Source organism: Rhipicephalus sanguineus, chromosome 3 (assembly GCF_013339695.2).
Source record: "Rhipicephalus sanguineus isolate Rsan-2018 chromosome 3, BIME_Rsan_1.4, whole genome shotgun sequence".
Taxonomy (NCBI): domain Eukaryota; kingdom Metazoa; phylum Arthropoda; class Arachnida; order Ixodida; family Ixodidae; genus Rhipicephalus; species Rhipicephalus sanguineus.
The window spans coordinates 187348142-187364670 of NC_051178.1; the positions used below are offsets into that span (position 1 = coordinate 187348142).

The following is a 16529-nucleotide window of genomic DNA, read 5'->3' on the forward strand; positions in this document are numbered from 1 at the left end:
GCTGTCTACCGATTTCCTTTATTGGCGTATACTAAAAGTCTACGGATCATTCATCAGTTTCAACCTCCGCGCATACTCGTTCGCGGCGCATAAGTTTGTCAGCTGTAAACTGTAAACACCGCACAATTCTTCTTCACAGATACCTTGACCTACATTCACCCCAACGACGTCGAAGACTAGGTCGAGAACACGTGTGAGGTGAACATTGTTAATATATCGTTGAGGCGAATGTGTGGGGTCTTTGCCAGGTGTGTAGCTATGCGAGGCACTGGAGTCGCACAACTACGTGCAGTCTGGCTGGGGGGGTCAAGTCACTGGAGCACAATGTGAAGGAAAAAGTCGTGCTGGTGAAGGGGAATGTGACACCGTCGCAAGCCGTGAGCAGTAGGCCCCATCGCGCGTGGGTTGCCGCGAGGCCCTCCGGTGAAGTACGGCGCGCGCAGGCTGCACATGCGTAACCGGACAAGACGGAGTTTGCAGCCGTGTCGGCCGCTGTATTATGGACGATATGAAGTACGAATCCGTAACATTCTTACGAGTTACTAGGTGAGTCATCTGTGGCTTGCGTACCTTCCTATCCAGGATGCTGCACGGGAACGTTGTTCTCGTCGGTTTTCTTGCCGCCAACGAAATACCGGGGAGAGAGGCGTGACGATGGCGACACGCGGAAGTTCTTCCGATTTACTGAAGCCGCCCACTGCTGCCGCAATTCAGGCGACGAAGGAAAACGATGCAGCGCGAACATGCCACACTTGCACTCATCGCGTGGCGTACTGTGCTGCGGACACACGATTGCACCTAAAATATTGCTCTTCTGCTGCTTGTTCGTTCACTCGTACACGACACAGTTATGACCAGATGACTTGCTATGCGAATGCAGTAAATTTTCTGCCATGATAGTCACTTCGTATCAGAGACGGGCGCACAACACAGTCACACAAACGCGTACCAAAGCAACACAAACACGGCAGTGGCGCAGCCCAAAGCACGATGGCAACACTGAGAGCATACCCTCTACCCCTGCTGCTGACTGGTTCGAGGCTGCTCCTGTGAAAAGGTCTATACAAACCCCACCATATGGTTCACTGTTTAAAAAACGAAGAGGGATTCTTTATCTTGAGACATGATTGTGAATGCAGCAAATGTGTTGTATGAAACATATGTAGTTATCAAGTTCTATGTGCTGCATAATTCATCGCAGATTGTCTTTCTGCTAAGAGCATAACACGTCAACGGTTTCATAGTTGCTTAGACAACAGTGAAGGTTTTATTAGTTTTGACCAGCAAGTGTCAGTGTTGCTACTAATAAGGCTGTTCACAACTTTTTTCATATCATACAACGTGATACTGTTAGAAACCACATTCTTATTTTTGAATGCCGTTACAAAGCTTGCGATTTGGTGTCTGCTACAAAGGCATTCTTTTTTCTTTTTATCCTCTACCCCTCTCCTCGACTGCACTGGTAGGGTGACCACCCTAACAGGTGGCGAACACAGGAGTTCCGCATGTTTGAAGGGGGTTCCCTCTGGAAGCCGCCCCCGATGAACCCTTACCTCCAGGGCATGCCCCCAGAGCTGGTCGAGCAAGAGCAGGAGGCCTTGCCCGCCAAAGAAGAGAACAAGAAAGGCTCACTCAGCGACAGGTCAGTCACTGTCAACTGAAAGCACTCACAGCTGGTACGGTGGCCCATTGGTTGCAGTGCTCGGCCGCTGACACGAAAGACGTGGGTTCGAACTCGCCCACGATGGTCGCATTTCGATTAAGGCAAAATTCTAGAGGCTCGTGTACTGTGCGATTTCAATGCACATTAAGGAACCCCAGGTGGTCAAAATTATCCGGAGCCCACCACAACAGCATCTTTTGTAGCCCAAATTGCTTTAGGGCATTGAACCCCATAGACCAATTAACCAACCACTGAAAGCACTCGCCTTTGAAAGCGGGAATGGCATGGATGCTTCAGCGTTTTGTTGTCGACACACCTGGTGGCCCACCATCAATTCTAGTCATCAACAATGTTCATTTCAAACTCCTCACAAGAGCCATTTAAAAGCAAGGTTTAATATAGGGCGTAGGATTCGTGATATGGGGTTTATCGCTATGTCAGTTAATTGGCATTTATCGTCACTTGCTGCCACTTTCAGCCAGCTGATTTTTAATTAGAATCAAGCAAGTGCAATGTTTTTCGTACCATCACCTTAGTGGATGTTACTAAGGGCATGTTTGCAAAATGTTTGTGTAATTTGCTCACCCCCTCCTTGAAGAACTAAAATAAGAAATAAGTGCAAAATATTGTGCATGAGTAAATATGTTGCGCTATGCAGGGGTGCAACAGCTACGCCAGTTTGATACAATTCCTTATTTTTGCGCCACGCTGCGCCAAAATGCCCGACCAGCATCAAAATTTTCTCAGTTGCGCAGATTTTAGCGAGAAATTGAGGCCGCGTTGGTCATCTGCAGTGTGGGCATCATCATCCAATATCGACGCGCAAACCCTAACCCTAACCCCCCAGCGAAAGAAAAAAAGTCATATTTTCACCGCAAGGACGAAGCAATGAATGTGATAGCAACAAAATGTAATGTTATACGAAGTGAGGCTGGCAGAAAACTCTTTTGTATCGGATCGCGTGTAACTCTACAAAACTTTGGTGTAAGGCAGTACGGCCGCTCCAGGGAAAGACGCCCTTTCCGCACAATGTCTTCGCATTGAGAGTGCTGCACGTAGAAGGGTATACGAGCCACCCACTGATGGCTGCTGAGATAGCGCGCGCCAGCGATCGCGACCGCGCCCTTAAAATCAAAGTTCAAAGTTGCTGCTCGAGGGACCCCCCCCCCCTCATGTCTTTTCATACCCATTCAAGACGGGCGGGGCGTTTCCTCTATGCTTCGACAGCAGGCCTCCCGAGCTGACTGGTGTTATCGCATGCGCCGTCTGAGCAACGGAGATGGGCCGGCTTGTTTGATCTCTCCTTCAGCCGCGTTCTTCGCCAGCACTCGCGCGCTTTTACCCGCAGTAGAACATACAATGCGTGAGGCGATGTTATCAATTTGGACTTTTACGGGACATGGCGGCAAAAACCCGTCGAGAGTGTCCGTATAATTGCTGTCGCAGTAAAAAAGGACAGTGGTTCTCAAATTTCCTGATGCTTGTTTTATTGTGCCCAGAATGCTTTTTAAGCCACTTTTGCCACAGTACACTGGTATCCTGCGGAAAAGTGCACTGAGATTCAGAAGGGGCAATTGGTACTAGCTGTCAGGAACAGAGCACATTTTGTTGCTTAATTACTCATTCATGCACGTGCCGTGTAATTGCGAGTATTAGTATGATCCCTGATGTCTAAGAAATTATTGGCAATCATTTAGAGCTGCTGTGTGTGGCGTTTCTGCGGCCTTGAGAAACAAATAGACAAAAACGTGTGCCAGTTTTTTTCTCCACCCCCACTTGCGCCTGCTTCACGATGATGATGATGATTTCTGTGGCCCTTCCCTTTGTAACCAATGATCGACGTAATCCCGGATCTTGGCCAAAAAAGTTATAATAAGTATACACATAAATTTGAGTTTCGGGTGAGCTCTGCCTTCAGTTCCCCTTTTGTTTAATTTGTGCGTTTCTTTTCCGAATTTTCGTGCTGAATGCATATAACGAAAACCTGTTTGTAACGAATTTTTTCGAGAATTTATCAATTTCGTTATATCCAGGTTTAACTGTAGTACTGCATAAGTGTCATGTTTGTTATAGAAAAGCCCTTTGTAAAGACAGAATTCCAATAAATAAACTCAATTGCAAGGATAATATTTAATGCAATGTTTCTTCTCTCTTGTGACTGCACCTTCGTACCATCCTTAGGCATTTGATGTTCTGTGTGGGCGTGAGTGTTTAAAATGTGTAGTATATTCATTTTAAAAGGGCATGCAACGTGCTCATGGTGCATTCAATTTTTCCTTACAGCCAACGAGACAAACTTGAAGACATGCTGCGTAACCTGACCCCCGAACGTCCTCGCATCATGGAAGCCATGGTCTACTGTATCGAACATGCCGACGCTGCTGAGGAGATTGTTGATTGCATCACTCAGTCACTGTCAATCCTGGAAACACCTCTACACAGAAAGGTGAAGTTTTGGGGGCCACAGTTAGTGTGTAGGGTTGGGAGATAGCCAGAAGTTTACGGCACCAGCATACTTCTATGTACTTAAGGGGAGACGCGGGTCTTGGAACGGTCAAAAATGGTCAAAAAATCGATTTTTCGCAAAGCTTATTTTCGAGGCGTTTGTACTTCTGAGCACCTACTCTCAAATTGCTAACGCTAAATTCGGTCGGGAAACGCGATAAAATCGGCTTTCAAAGCACCCCGGCAGCACTAAAATGTCCCCAAAAGGACGAAATTTGTTCGAACTTCCCGCGCGCGCCATGAGCGTTGCAGCGGGCCGAGCGCCGCCATCTTGGGCTAGATTTGAAGCTGTTTTCTTTGTGCACATTTTGCGCCATCTCAAAATGGCGTCGCTCAAGCAGAACGGCCGCCGTCGCGGGTTTTCTGAAGGTCGTTTCCAGGCCGCTGATTGGCTCTCACGCGGCGCGCTTTTCAAGCGCGCCTTTCCGAGTCTCCCATTGGCTGGCGCGACCGACACGTCATTTTTTTTTTCTTTGTGTTTGGTTCTCCGCCGTGGCTGTCCGTTTGTGTGCGCCTGCTTTTGCGATCGTGCGTGTTTCTCGACGGACCGTGTCTCTACTTTGTGCCGGTAGTTTTTCCACGCGATCGAGATGCCTGGAGACTCTCGTCTGAAACCATCGACGCAACGAGCTTTTGGAAGCCGTAAAAAACGGGCTTGGAACAAGAAGGCGCCGGCTACAAGTGCACCGTCGGCAGCGGAGTTGGAGTCGCGGCCGGACCCTTTGGACCTGCCGGGAACTTCAACTGACGACACCGTGGGACCAAGTTCGACTAGCGAAACACTTCGGGTTGATGCCGCGTACTACTCAACGGCGGAGCAGGCGCAGCGAGTTGAGAGATCGGCGCAAACGAAGACCGTTCTGTCTGGAAAGTCGGCTACCCAGCGCAAGTTCGACCTTCTTGGAGTAAGCGCGGAGTGCCAGACCGGTGACGCCGGGACCGATTTTTTGCTCGTCGATATGAAAGTTTTGAATAACTTTTTTGCACAAGCGAAGTGCGACAAATGCGACGCAAAAAGTCTCAGCGTGAGGAAGGCAACGGACAAGGAGTACGGCCTTGCGGTAAAGCTTATTTTTTCTTGCAGCAGTTGTGATTTCGAGAAGAAGCAATTTTCTTCTCCGAGAGTGAGCGGAACTGCCACCATCACTCCCTTCGAAGTCAACATGAGGGCCATGAAGGGGATACAGATGATAGGCAAAGGTGTTACAGTAAAACCCCGTTAATTCGGATTTCACGGGACCGGAGAAAATGTCCGAATTAACCGAATGTCGAATTAACGAGGTTTCGACAATAATGATTCAAAAAATGCCTAAAATATCAACATACCTTTACTTCGTGAAATAACTCGTTATTGTTGTTTGTTGCGCGCGAGAAATTTGCGCGGAAAGCACAATTTTCCGGAGTTCATGTAGGTGATGCAGTCCGCGCATACTGTCGGGGGAAACGACACAGATGTCCTCCAAAACTTTAAGGGCGTCATCGCCTTCTTTAGCAGTGCGGCGCGGCACTTCACACGCATCCATGAGGGGTGCAGTTTCACAATCAGAGTCGGAGTCTTCGTCGCCGAGTACATTAAGTATTTCATCGTCGCTGAGGCGACCGGCAACGGCAACGTCACGGTCGATTTGGAAGTATTCGTCCAACGGGACGTCCGGAGGCAGGAGTCTGTCGAAGCGACTGTCATCTTCTTCGGCGTTTTCGTTAACATCCGCATCCCCGGCTTCCAAAGAATCACCGTCACGGACAAAGCCGCTGTGTCGGAAGCAGTTCGCAATTACTGCGGGCGGCGTGTTGCTCCACACATGCGCCAACATGTGCACTGCACTGAGCAGAGTCACGTCGTATTTTTTTTTTGCCTCCATACAGAGCAACATACGCTCAAGCACTTGTTTTCTGTATCGGCTTTTTACATGCTGGATAATTCCCTGATCCAGAGGCTGCAGAGAAGCCGTTGCGTTAGGAGGTAGAAAGAGCAGCTGTATGTTTGTCAGCCCCGACACATTGTTGTGCGCACTGCAGTTATCTATAACCATTAGCGCTTTGCGCGAATTTGCAGAAAAGCGGCGGTCCAGTTCCCGCAGCCAGGCCTGGAATATCTCTGAAGTCATCCACGCCTTTCGATTGGAGCGATAGTCCACGGGAAGCTTCTTAATGCTTTTGAAGCATCTTGGCTTTTCTGCTTTGCCGATTATCAACAGCGGCAGCCGCTCCGTGCCAGTCATGTTGGCAGCCAGCAAAACAGTTATTCTGTCCTTGCTTCGTTTACCGCCAACGCAAGGGTCCCCCTTAAACGTGATGGTTTTATCCGGCAGGGCTTTGTAGAAGAGGGCCGTCTCATCTGCGTTGAAAATGTCACAGGGATCATAATCAGCTAGGCGCGCGGGTAATCCGGCCCTCCAATCTTCGACAACGCCTTCATTCACAGCCCCTTTCTCGCCGCACACGCTTCGGAAGACCAGACCGTGTCTTTTCTTAAAACGGTCAATCCAGCCTTCCGATGCTTTAAAGTCTTCGATGCTGAGCTTCAGCGCGTACTTTTCGGCCTGCGCACAGATAAGGGGGCCACTCAAAGGCAGCTGTGCGGCGCGCGAATCGGCAATCCATCTTAACAACGCTTCTTCGAGTTTCGGGTGCGCTGCCGTTCTCAGTCTCTTCCTGTTGTCAGCGAACCTGTCGCTGTCGTACGCCTGAAGAATCTGCGCTTCATTCTTCACGTACGTGCTGAGCGTGCTTCTCTTCACGTTGAATTTATTCATTATTACCTGCCGAGGCACCCCGGCCTTCACGGCTTTCAAGATTTCTACCTTCGCTGTCAAATCTTTCGCCTCATACTTCGACCGCTTCGGTGGGGCACGAGAGCACATGGTGGTGCGGCTCCCGCGGCGCGGCAACGAAGCGACGGGTACACGCACGATGTCAAGAAAAAACAAAGTATAAACGAAAAAAAAGAAAACCACGAACAAAATCTAACACACACAAAAAAAGTTCCGCCGTCCTCGTGCACGCACCTGACGTAAAGCGATAAGCACGATAAAAACGACAACGGAAAAAAAAAAACTACACAACTCCGCAGTCACCCACCGCACAAGCGCACAAGCAAACGACAACGTCGGAAATGGCGGACAGGGCAATACGTACAAAGAAAAAAGTACGGGCGAGGTCTTGGTACGGGTTGCTAGCATAGACCTGATGCAGAGGTAGTGTCAAGCGCATCACAGCCGCCATGTTTTTCCTTTTTTTTTTTAACGCGCACCGCAGAATAAACATGGCGGCCTTGACGTATTTCCGGTCTTTCGGCACTTCCAGCACATGCAAGCATGGCCTTTGGGATTGGCGCACGCTAATCGGATATGCCATCGCTTGCGGTGCTATTTGAAAATCCCCTAGAGCCACCCGATCTCATGTGCCTTACGTGCCTCTGAGCTCCGCGAATTGTCCGAATTAACCGAAGTGCGACCAAATACGTCCGAATTAACGGGAGTTTTGTGCCATAGGGTTATGTACATGTTTGACGGGACCAGACGGCGCGTCCGAATTAACCGAATTTCCGAATTAACGGGGGCCGAATTAACGAGGTTTTACTGTACTGCCCTTTCGGACTTTTGTGCGTGTATGAACCTTTCGCACCGAGGCTTGCACCACAAGACGTTTCAGGGACACCTAAAAAGTTTAGTGAAAGCCTGCGAAAACACAGCGACTGAAAGTGAAGCTGCTAGTGTGGCAGTAATAAAAGAGCTGTATACAGACTTCCTGAACCCCATAGGGAACATCGATGTTGTGTTCGACGGCTCATGGATGACGCGAGGTCGGAGCTCACACATAGGTGTGGGCTGCATCATTGAGCTCTACACTGGCCTTGTAATTGACCATGTTGTTTACTCAAACTTTTGTCTCGGCTGTGCCCTGGGACCACAGCCTAGAAAAAGACTCTCTGCGTTTACGCAAGGCAAATGCAACTCATCTGAAGAGCACCAACACAAAAAAGACTCTTGCAAGGAGACACAAAACGGGTGCAACTGAAGATTACAGTCCTGGACTACTTTGAAGGTATTCTCTCAAGCATAGCAACCTATTACCCAGGGTAACATGCTGCCTAACATCTAGAAGGTTCTTCCTAAAGACTGAAAAGACATGAGCAGCCAGTCGCTTGAGCCTCATACCCCATGGCTTTTCCAGAACCCCCCAGCCGCTTGTCATGGTGGGGTTTTGATCATGCTTTGCACATTGGAAAATTTTTTTAGATATGATTCCTTGGGTGGAACAAGACACTTTCTGTTTTGTTTTGAAGGGAAACAGATGGGGAACATGTGAATAAAATTTATGGTTAAAGGTTCCTTTTAGAAATTTATACAGTGCGTGTCAATCTTCAAACGCGATTTTCTCAGCTTCACATTTTTTGCCAACTTGACCAGCCTTACGGATCTTTTCATTATGTTTTTGTAAGGTAATTTTGATAAATTTTATACCGTTGAATTCGTAAGAAATAGGACTGTGGAGCTATGCTATTTTTTTGTGGCTAAGATGAACATATGAAATTTTGTGAACAATAATGTGAGCTAATTGCATTTCAAGATTACACAATGTCAATACAATTGAAAGTTCTTATATGATGATATATCTCAGTGACAATATAAATAGCATAGCTCCACATGGCAGGTCTTTGGCTACAGCTGCATCTTAAACAGAACCTAAAAATACTGAGGGAAAGTGTCTTAATGACCCGTAAGAAATTACCTAATTAGATTTCACTTATGCTCTCACAATTTGATAACTAATTGAAGTACATGAAAACTAATTATATTTTTGAAAACAGGAGGAAGAAATACATATACACACCCAATTTCATTACAATATCTCCAATAATAAAACTTTTCGTTTCGAGACCAGTGTCTCCCCTTAAAAAATGCATAACCCTCAGTTGTTTTTTGCACAAGGTCTACTTGCAAGCTGTCTGGACAAGTAACAAAATTTTTCTAAGAAGTCGAGGTCTTCGTGACTATTTCTGCCATGTGGCAACATATTGCGCACTTTTGTCCAAATATGCACACATTCTAATTTTCTTCATATTTCATTGTTATTGCCAGTGAGTTTGACTCTAGTTTGCAAATCATTGGTTAAGCGTGTCATCCCGTTACCTTTTGGGTTTCCACAATATCTTAAGTTAATATAGGCCTCAGAGCAAAAGTAATGCTTACCAAAACTGCCATAACCACCATGGACTAAAAAGTACATCTGTAAGGATGGCATCACATATGGTGCAAATGGAAAAACGAAGAAGCATGAACTACAGTTTATACACGAACCTGAAATATTCGCAGATTTTTCCCTTGTGATGGATTCGGAAATGCTTAGCAAGTCACTGCATTTTAGCTTGACGCTACTGCTGCTTTTACATTGTGTGTACTTGCAAAGTTGCAGGACTTGCCTCAGTTAACTGATGCACTGCAAAAAACTCCAGATTAACAAAACTAATAAAAACAATAACTAAGAAATTATAGGAAATTTACTTCATTTGACAGTCTTTACTTCATTGTGATCATTTTTCTTTTGTTTTCAGGTGGCAAGACTATACCTTATATCTGATGTCCTGCACAACTGCAGTGTTAAAGTTGCAAACGCATCATTCTTCAGGAAAGGGTACGTGCCTAAACAACTCAATTTGTTTCTCTGTTGCTATGGCTGTAAGGGAGATGCTAGCCACAATTCCACATTGTACATCTCTTATGTTTTTTTTTTTGTGCTGTCAGGAGAAATTGAAGTGCGAATAGTAGAGCATGTGCCCAAAGCTTAACTTAGGGTACAATGTGTGATGAACCGGGAACAGGCATGCAGACTTGACTTTTATTTTCCTACTTCCAATTAAAGTGAAAAAAAAAAAACAGTAGCAAAGCTGTCGTCTTAGGCCAGGCGTCCTCGCATGTCGCGGTGATAATGGGCATGCATGGAGACGATTGATTAAATGATTGGTTTGATATATTGCTTAATTCATTTGTTGACAGAAAAAGGAATGCCTGGTGACCTCACCGTAACCATGTTGCCATGTTTGTTTCCCGTTTTCGTTCCATTGTTCAAAGCATACGCAACGCTCTCTTTAGCAAAACTACGATATCGCCGTGTTAGCTGGTGCACGTTAAAGCTGTGCTGCTAATTAGATGCGCAATCGTACATTCACTAGCAGATATAGTTGAAGCACAATATGAACTGACACTAACGGAATGAATTATTGCATACATGACGACGTAAATCTGGAATTTTTGTTGGTGATAACAATGGTGTAGTCAGTGTATTTTTTTAACTGATACTGCACCTGATGAAGGTATTTTCGTGTTGGGTACATCTTCGATATAGCAGGGTTCCACTTTGTTCTCACTCACTGCTTTGGCACTTAATTCCTGTACGTGACTATGCCACATTTGATGATTGTGGTTTTTGTCGAAAACACACTATTAAAGTGTTGAGCAGAGCGTTAAAACCTATCTTGTGTGTGTTCCAGGTTTCAAGTTTGTCTGCCAGATATATTCAAAGCGATTCACGAAGCATTTAGCAGCATTGAAGGACGATTAAAAGCTGAACAATTCAAGGTTTGTAAAGATGGGACCACTTGGAAAAATATGCAGCCTAGGACCACTTGCATGAAGCATTTTTTAGCCAACAAGGAACTTGACCCACAGACAGAAAGCGTTGTAGAAGCGGCAGCAATTTTCCCAACAGTATACTGTCAATTGATGGGGTGAAAAACATTGCATGACTGCCATTGCTCTCTCGTGTCAGCTTATTTTAACTTTCGCAAATCACGCTTTTATTTACAAGTAAACTAACACACTGTCAGAATGCTTCATTGCAAATGGCCCCTGTTAATGTGTGTAACTTTTCAAGGTCTTTTATGTTGAAAGTCCTTTACACAAAATGTGCCGTGATGACAACATGCTTTGCAGATGCGGGTAGAAGCAGCTTTGAGTGAGCAAAAAAAAAAATGTCTGTGCCCAGCCGACTGCAGCTCTCGACTTTTCTCTGGAGAGTAACAGGTGTTGCGCACAAAAGTGGCTGTGCGGGCACTGCGCATTTACATCAAACTAGGTGCAGTTGCTGCAGTTTCGGCGGTTGCCAGTTGCTCTAGACAGCAGCAAGGAGGCGAGCGATGGAGTGTGCACGCAATTACGGCTCGTGGGGACTGCCACCCTATTATGCCACTGCAAAAGCACATCGCTGCTCGAGCCTCTGCGTCTGTATGATTCGAAGGACTGTGGAAGTGAGAAGTGTGGAAGCGAGAAGCGAAACAATGGCATGCGCAACAAGCAGAAGATGTAATACATGCACAGCACAATAAGGGGCTCGCATAAGACATTCAGAGCGTCTACTATGATGCCAAACGAATGTACTGCTCATTAAAAATCATCTCTTACGTGAGTGCAGCAAGGCTTTTGCCTTCTGTCATAAGCGTGGAACACCTGCTGAAGCTTTTTTTTTTTTTTTTCCCTTCACGCTTGCAATCAGGAGCCCAGTTTAATTTTTCTAGCCAATAGTGCAGCATGGGAACATTGTAGTAAGCGGTTTATTTCACCACAGAAGATTGAAAATTTCTCGTTGAAGCAGCTGCTCATTGTTGTACCCAATAGCAAATTAAAGAGAAGGAAAACTCCAACCCAAATTTATTTTACATCTTTACATTTCACAGCCTGACCGGCTCCTCCCTCAGGGGTGAGATGGCAATAGGGAAAGCAGTACCGTATGCACTTTTGGCTCTTTTGTAGGTGCTCAGTTAGGCTCGCAGACACTCTTTATATTTCTTGAGAGTAAACTGTGGGAAGCATTCCTGTCAAGCGATTGTTGTTACCTGGTGTACCAGAAGGGGAAGAACCGGAATTTTCGCATTCCACTGTAAACAGAGCCAGCCAATCTGTGGAGTTTAAGCATGTGAGCGCATTTGCCACCTTGGATATCTTTACTATACAAAAACAGTCATTGATGCAGTCTAAAAACATCTTTTGCTTGGCGATGAAAGCCGAAGGCATGCACATTTTGTTGTCCTTTATGACATGTGCGACGACAGTGACTGAGATAGCGGCACCACTAGTCTGTTTGTAGAACTCGTTGTTGAGAGGAAAGTAAGTGCTTGAAATGCAGAATTCCAGTTACTGACAGAAGTGATCGATACAAAGGGGGATGTGGTCTTTCTGTGTGTGTGGTCGTGTTCAAGCACACACTGTGTCACAGGAAACTAGAGGGGCACAGGCACCCTGCTGAACAGCGAATTCACATCAAGGTGCACCATGCAGTGATTTTCATGGACTCGCATTGGAAGTCATTTCCACAAAGTATCCAAGTATTCCGAATGGCAAATGTAAGAATGTAGGTCAACCTATCCACGAAGATAGGGTACGGTGACATGGCCCGAATGGGGGATTACTTCAAATCTACAATGGGCTCTAGAGGAATTCCTGTTCTATGAATTCTCTGGAGGCTGTAGAAGCTTGGGACAGAGCAGTTCATGCATTTGAACCTCAATTGAAAGGAAAGGTTTGGAATTCTGGATATTGCTTGAAAATTTCCAAGAGAATTAGTTCATCCTGGTATGGGTTTGCGATGTTGGATCTCTCTTGGTCTTGGTGTATCATCTTCATTAAAATCCTCTGCTTTCTTCTCATAGTCGTCTCACTTCATTATGACAGTGCTGTTGCCCTTGTCAACTGAGAGGACAGTAATGCTTTTGTCCTTCAGGTCTTGTAGAACCTTCACCTTGTCTGGTAGGTTTCTGTTTTGGCGGGCCAGTGTCTTGGAACAGAATTCCTATTATGTCGCATCAACTATATACTTGGCAGTTTGTGTGATGTTCTGTCATCTGGTGCCTGGTGCATGCTTTTGATAAGCGACAACCCAAATATGCTGCGTTAAGGCCTGACCACACGTCTGCGTTGCAGCGCGTCAGCGCATGGCATGCAGACTTGGTGCCACGCCCTCTCGCAGTAGAGGGAGAAGGTGCGCGGCTACACGAAGCTGCGCACCCTCCCTCTCCATAGGGAGAGGGCACGGTGCCAGGTCTGCATGCCACGCGCTGCAACGCATTTGTGTGGTCAACCCTTAAACTCCTTGAGTAGGGCCACATCAAGTCTCCGTTGCCTGTAGAAACGAAAGCAAAATTGCTTTCCCCATATTGGCCCAACAAAATATCCACCACACCCATGCATGGTCGACAGCGATGTGTGCACAGAAAGAACTTCACTGCACAGACACTGCTACGGCCAGCAAGTGCACATTTATTTTGAAACAAGCATCCCGGCATGCTATGAGCATAGTAGGCAATGCATTGCAAACAATAGCTATGGACGATTGGCTCCACCTCACAGCAAATAGCGCCTTTTGCTTAAGTGTCGCCTTTTTATTGCTCGGTAGTCGTTAGCTGTACAAATGCGCATGCATACATAGGGAAAATAGCCAGATAAGTTGGCCTTTCTGCCACCATGTTCCTTGTCATAGTTCCGAAATGCTCCTCGGTACCGCCACTGTGTGCTTATGCAGTCGTGTGAAAGAGCCAGGATTTTTTCCGTGCCTTCAGTTTCCTCTCGCCTCTTCGTCTGCACTATGTTTTGGTATGCTTATTAATCAGGTGCAGGTCTATTCTAAAACCTGCAAAGATATTTTAATTTTTGAAACGTAGTAATATTGCAATCCACTAAGCATTCCACTTCTGTATGATGTCGTTCTACAGTTAAAACTCGATCTAACGAAATCAAATTTTACGGAGTTCATGATCTAACGGAGAAATTTCGATTCCCCAGCAAATACCTATAGGGCTCAGTGTTATTATCAACCCAATTTAACGAAGTTTTTCCAGAAGTAACTGAGTAAAAAATGGTGACTTCCTTCTAATTTTGCAGAGACGGATTTTTCTTCGAGCGTGCGCTCTAACTCTATTGCATTAAAACGTCTAGGCACCCAACTCTCACTGCCCTATAGCTTTAGTTCGACGAGGCTGCACAGCGCGCACATGCATGGAGCAATGGACTCGGCAGTCAGCACTCTCGCGTACCAGATGGGGCTACGGGCGGCGCTGGTTCGATCTATGATTTCATGGCTCTAGTAGTCTCTTTGCAACTTTCTGGCTTGGCCTGCTCGCACAAACACTTAATTCGTTGTCCACATTTCCGCATATTGTTGATGATATTGATGTCTCCATCAATTGTCGCCCGTCATTGCTTCACGTAACCGTCTTTCTGGCTTGCGTCACCCGGACATGGCACACCTTATACCAGGGCGACATGGGAGGCTCCATGTCAGGCCCGCCCTCAGGCTGCCCTCGTGGAATTTTCACATGCACAAGAGTAAAGTGGTGGCAAGAACAGTGGCCTGGTAGCTTTTGGTTGTCGCTACGTTACAATATTAAATTTTGAATAGACGTAAAATTCCTTTCTCGATCTTACAAACCTAATAATTTAATTGAATTATTCAATTGTTCCCATCACTTCGTTAGATCGAGTTTCAATTGTATTGAGGTTTGACAGTATTAGCTGTTGGTGTCAAAATTCACCTTGCAATAGTGTACAAGTAAACCTCCTGAAGTGCTATTTTTTAAGGTTCTGTAGAGCTTCTGAGAATGATTTATGGCTACCTGTGTTTTTGTTTTGATTACGCTCTTCTAACTTTCAGCAACGTGTCATGTCTTGCTTCCGAGCCTGGGAGGATTGGGCAATATATCCAAATGACTTCCTTATACGGCTACAGAACATCTTCTTGGGCCTTGTACCTTCATCGGTAAGTCGGCAATTTTATTTTGGCCAGAGGGGGCTATCTTGTGAGATGGAGAATTCGAAATATGGGTTTTTATGGGCAGGAAACCTTGGGCTCGAATTCCACTAGTTATATGTCGAACTCTCCACAAGAGTGCTCTGGAGCTCACGAAAGTGACACTTGTGTACTACCATTAGTTTCTGTGGTTAATCCACTTGTTTTCTTTCCCTCGAGCAGAAGCCTGGCAGCCTGGTGCCGAGCGGTGAGGACCAGTCAACAGAGGGCGAGGCATCGCCCCCTCCACTTGCCAAGGATGACATCATCGATGACGTCGACGGAGTGCCACTGGCAGCAGACGTCGACCTGGACGGTCTGCCTCTGGTGGGGATCCCCGTGGCCGACCCAGACCTGGACGGGGTGCCACTGGGCATCGTCGAAGACCCCGAGATAGATGGACAGCCTCTGGAGCCAGCCGTCTTGCGCAGGTGCGGCAACCTGTGTGTGAATGACCCTTGAAGCTGGGAGTTTCATGATAAAACGATGACACTGGGAATATTTTAACGCGGTAGCGTTAAAGCACTCATTTCGCAGAAATTCCGGTGTCTACGTCATTGGTTGTGAGCAGAAAATCAGCGTTGCTCGTGAGGAAAAATTTGAAAGAGATGCAAATAAATAAATAATAAATATCTTCCGTTCTGCAGGGCAAACAGGTGTTCTACTACAGAGCTACGCCACTGCTTGAAACTGCTTCGGAAAAAAAAAACTTACCGTATTTACTCGATTCTAAGCACCCCCTTTTTTTCACGATCGCGATATTAAAAGTTAGGGGGGGTGCTTAGATTCGAAAACTGACCGCACAGCCCCACCCCCTTTTGCGACAACATATCAACGAGGCTGACGCGAGAAATCGCATTTTAATTCAAAAACAATGAAAAGAAAAATAGGTTCACACAGTGAACCCACCACTTGTGTTCAGGTCAGTCACTATCACTGCCGCTCGAGTCCATCGCACCATTAGACCCGTCACTCTCTGTGTCCCACAGCAGATCGTCTTCGGTGCCGTCCAGGTTGTTCGTGATGCAACATTTCTTGAATGACTTCGCGACAACGTCGACTTTGATTCGTTTCCACGCGTCCGAAATCCATGTTGCCACGGTGGACGGGGACGCCTTCTGCAACTTTCTCGTCGGCGTTTTTTTCGGTTGGGGTTCCGGACCCACTCTTAGTACTCCTGTCGAAGGTGGGCCTTGAACGGCTTGTTCACCGAAACGTCCAAGGGTTGCAGCACTGGTGTCATGCCTCCTGGAATCACGACCAAGTCGCAGTTGCTCTTTAGCAGCTTGGTCTTCACATCCAGGGTGAGGTGGCCGCGAAAAGCATCTAAGACAAGCATGGACTGCGTACCTGAAGCTCCCCCAAGCAGTGCCCCGGGGCGCCGCTGCCACACAACCCGGATCCAATCTTCCATTAGCTCGGCTGTCATCCATCCTTTCTCCTGGACTCGGACGATGACATCCTTCGGAAAACACTCATTTTTGGGCATGTTTTTCCTCTTCAGAATTATGTAGGGCGGAAGCTTGCGGCCGTCAGCTGTAATGCACAGCATCACTGTAACACGCCGGTTCTCATACCCTGG

General features: G+C 46.5%; 1 protein-coding gene across 1 annotated transcript in view; it reads left to right on the forward strand.

Annotated features, from left to right (window-relative positions):
* Positions 1 to 15378, forward strand: part of LOC119387852 (U2 snRNP-associated SURP motif-containing protein) — a gene marked incomplete at its 3' end in the record, with an annotated part of 32302 nt that extends 16924 nt beyond the window's left edge. The window contains 6 exon segments of the mRNA XM_037655391.1: positions 1467 to 1642; positions 3947 to 4109; positions 9726 to 9805; positions 10662 to 10749; positions 14813 to 14917; positions 15131 to 15378. Coding sequence (XP_037511319.1) covers positions 1467 to 1642; positions 3947 to 4109; positions 9726 to 9805; positions 10662 to 10749; positions 14813 to 14917; positions 15131 to 15378 — 860 coding nt within the window.
* Positions 15379 to 16529: the final 1151 nt, after the last annotated feature.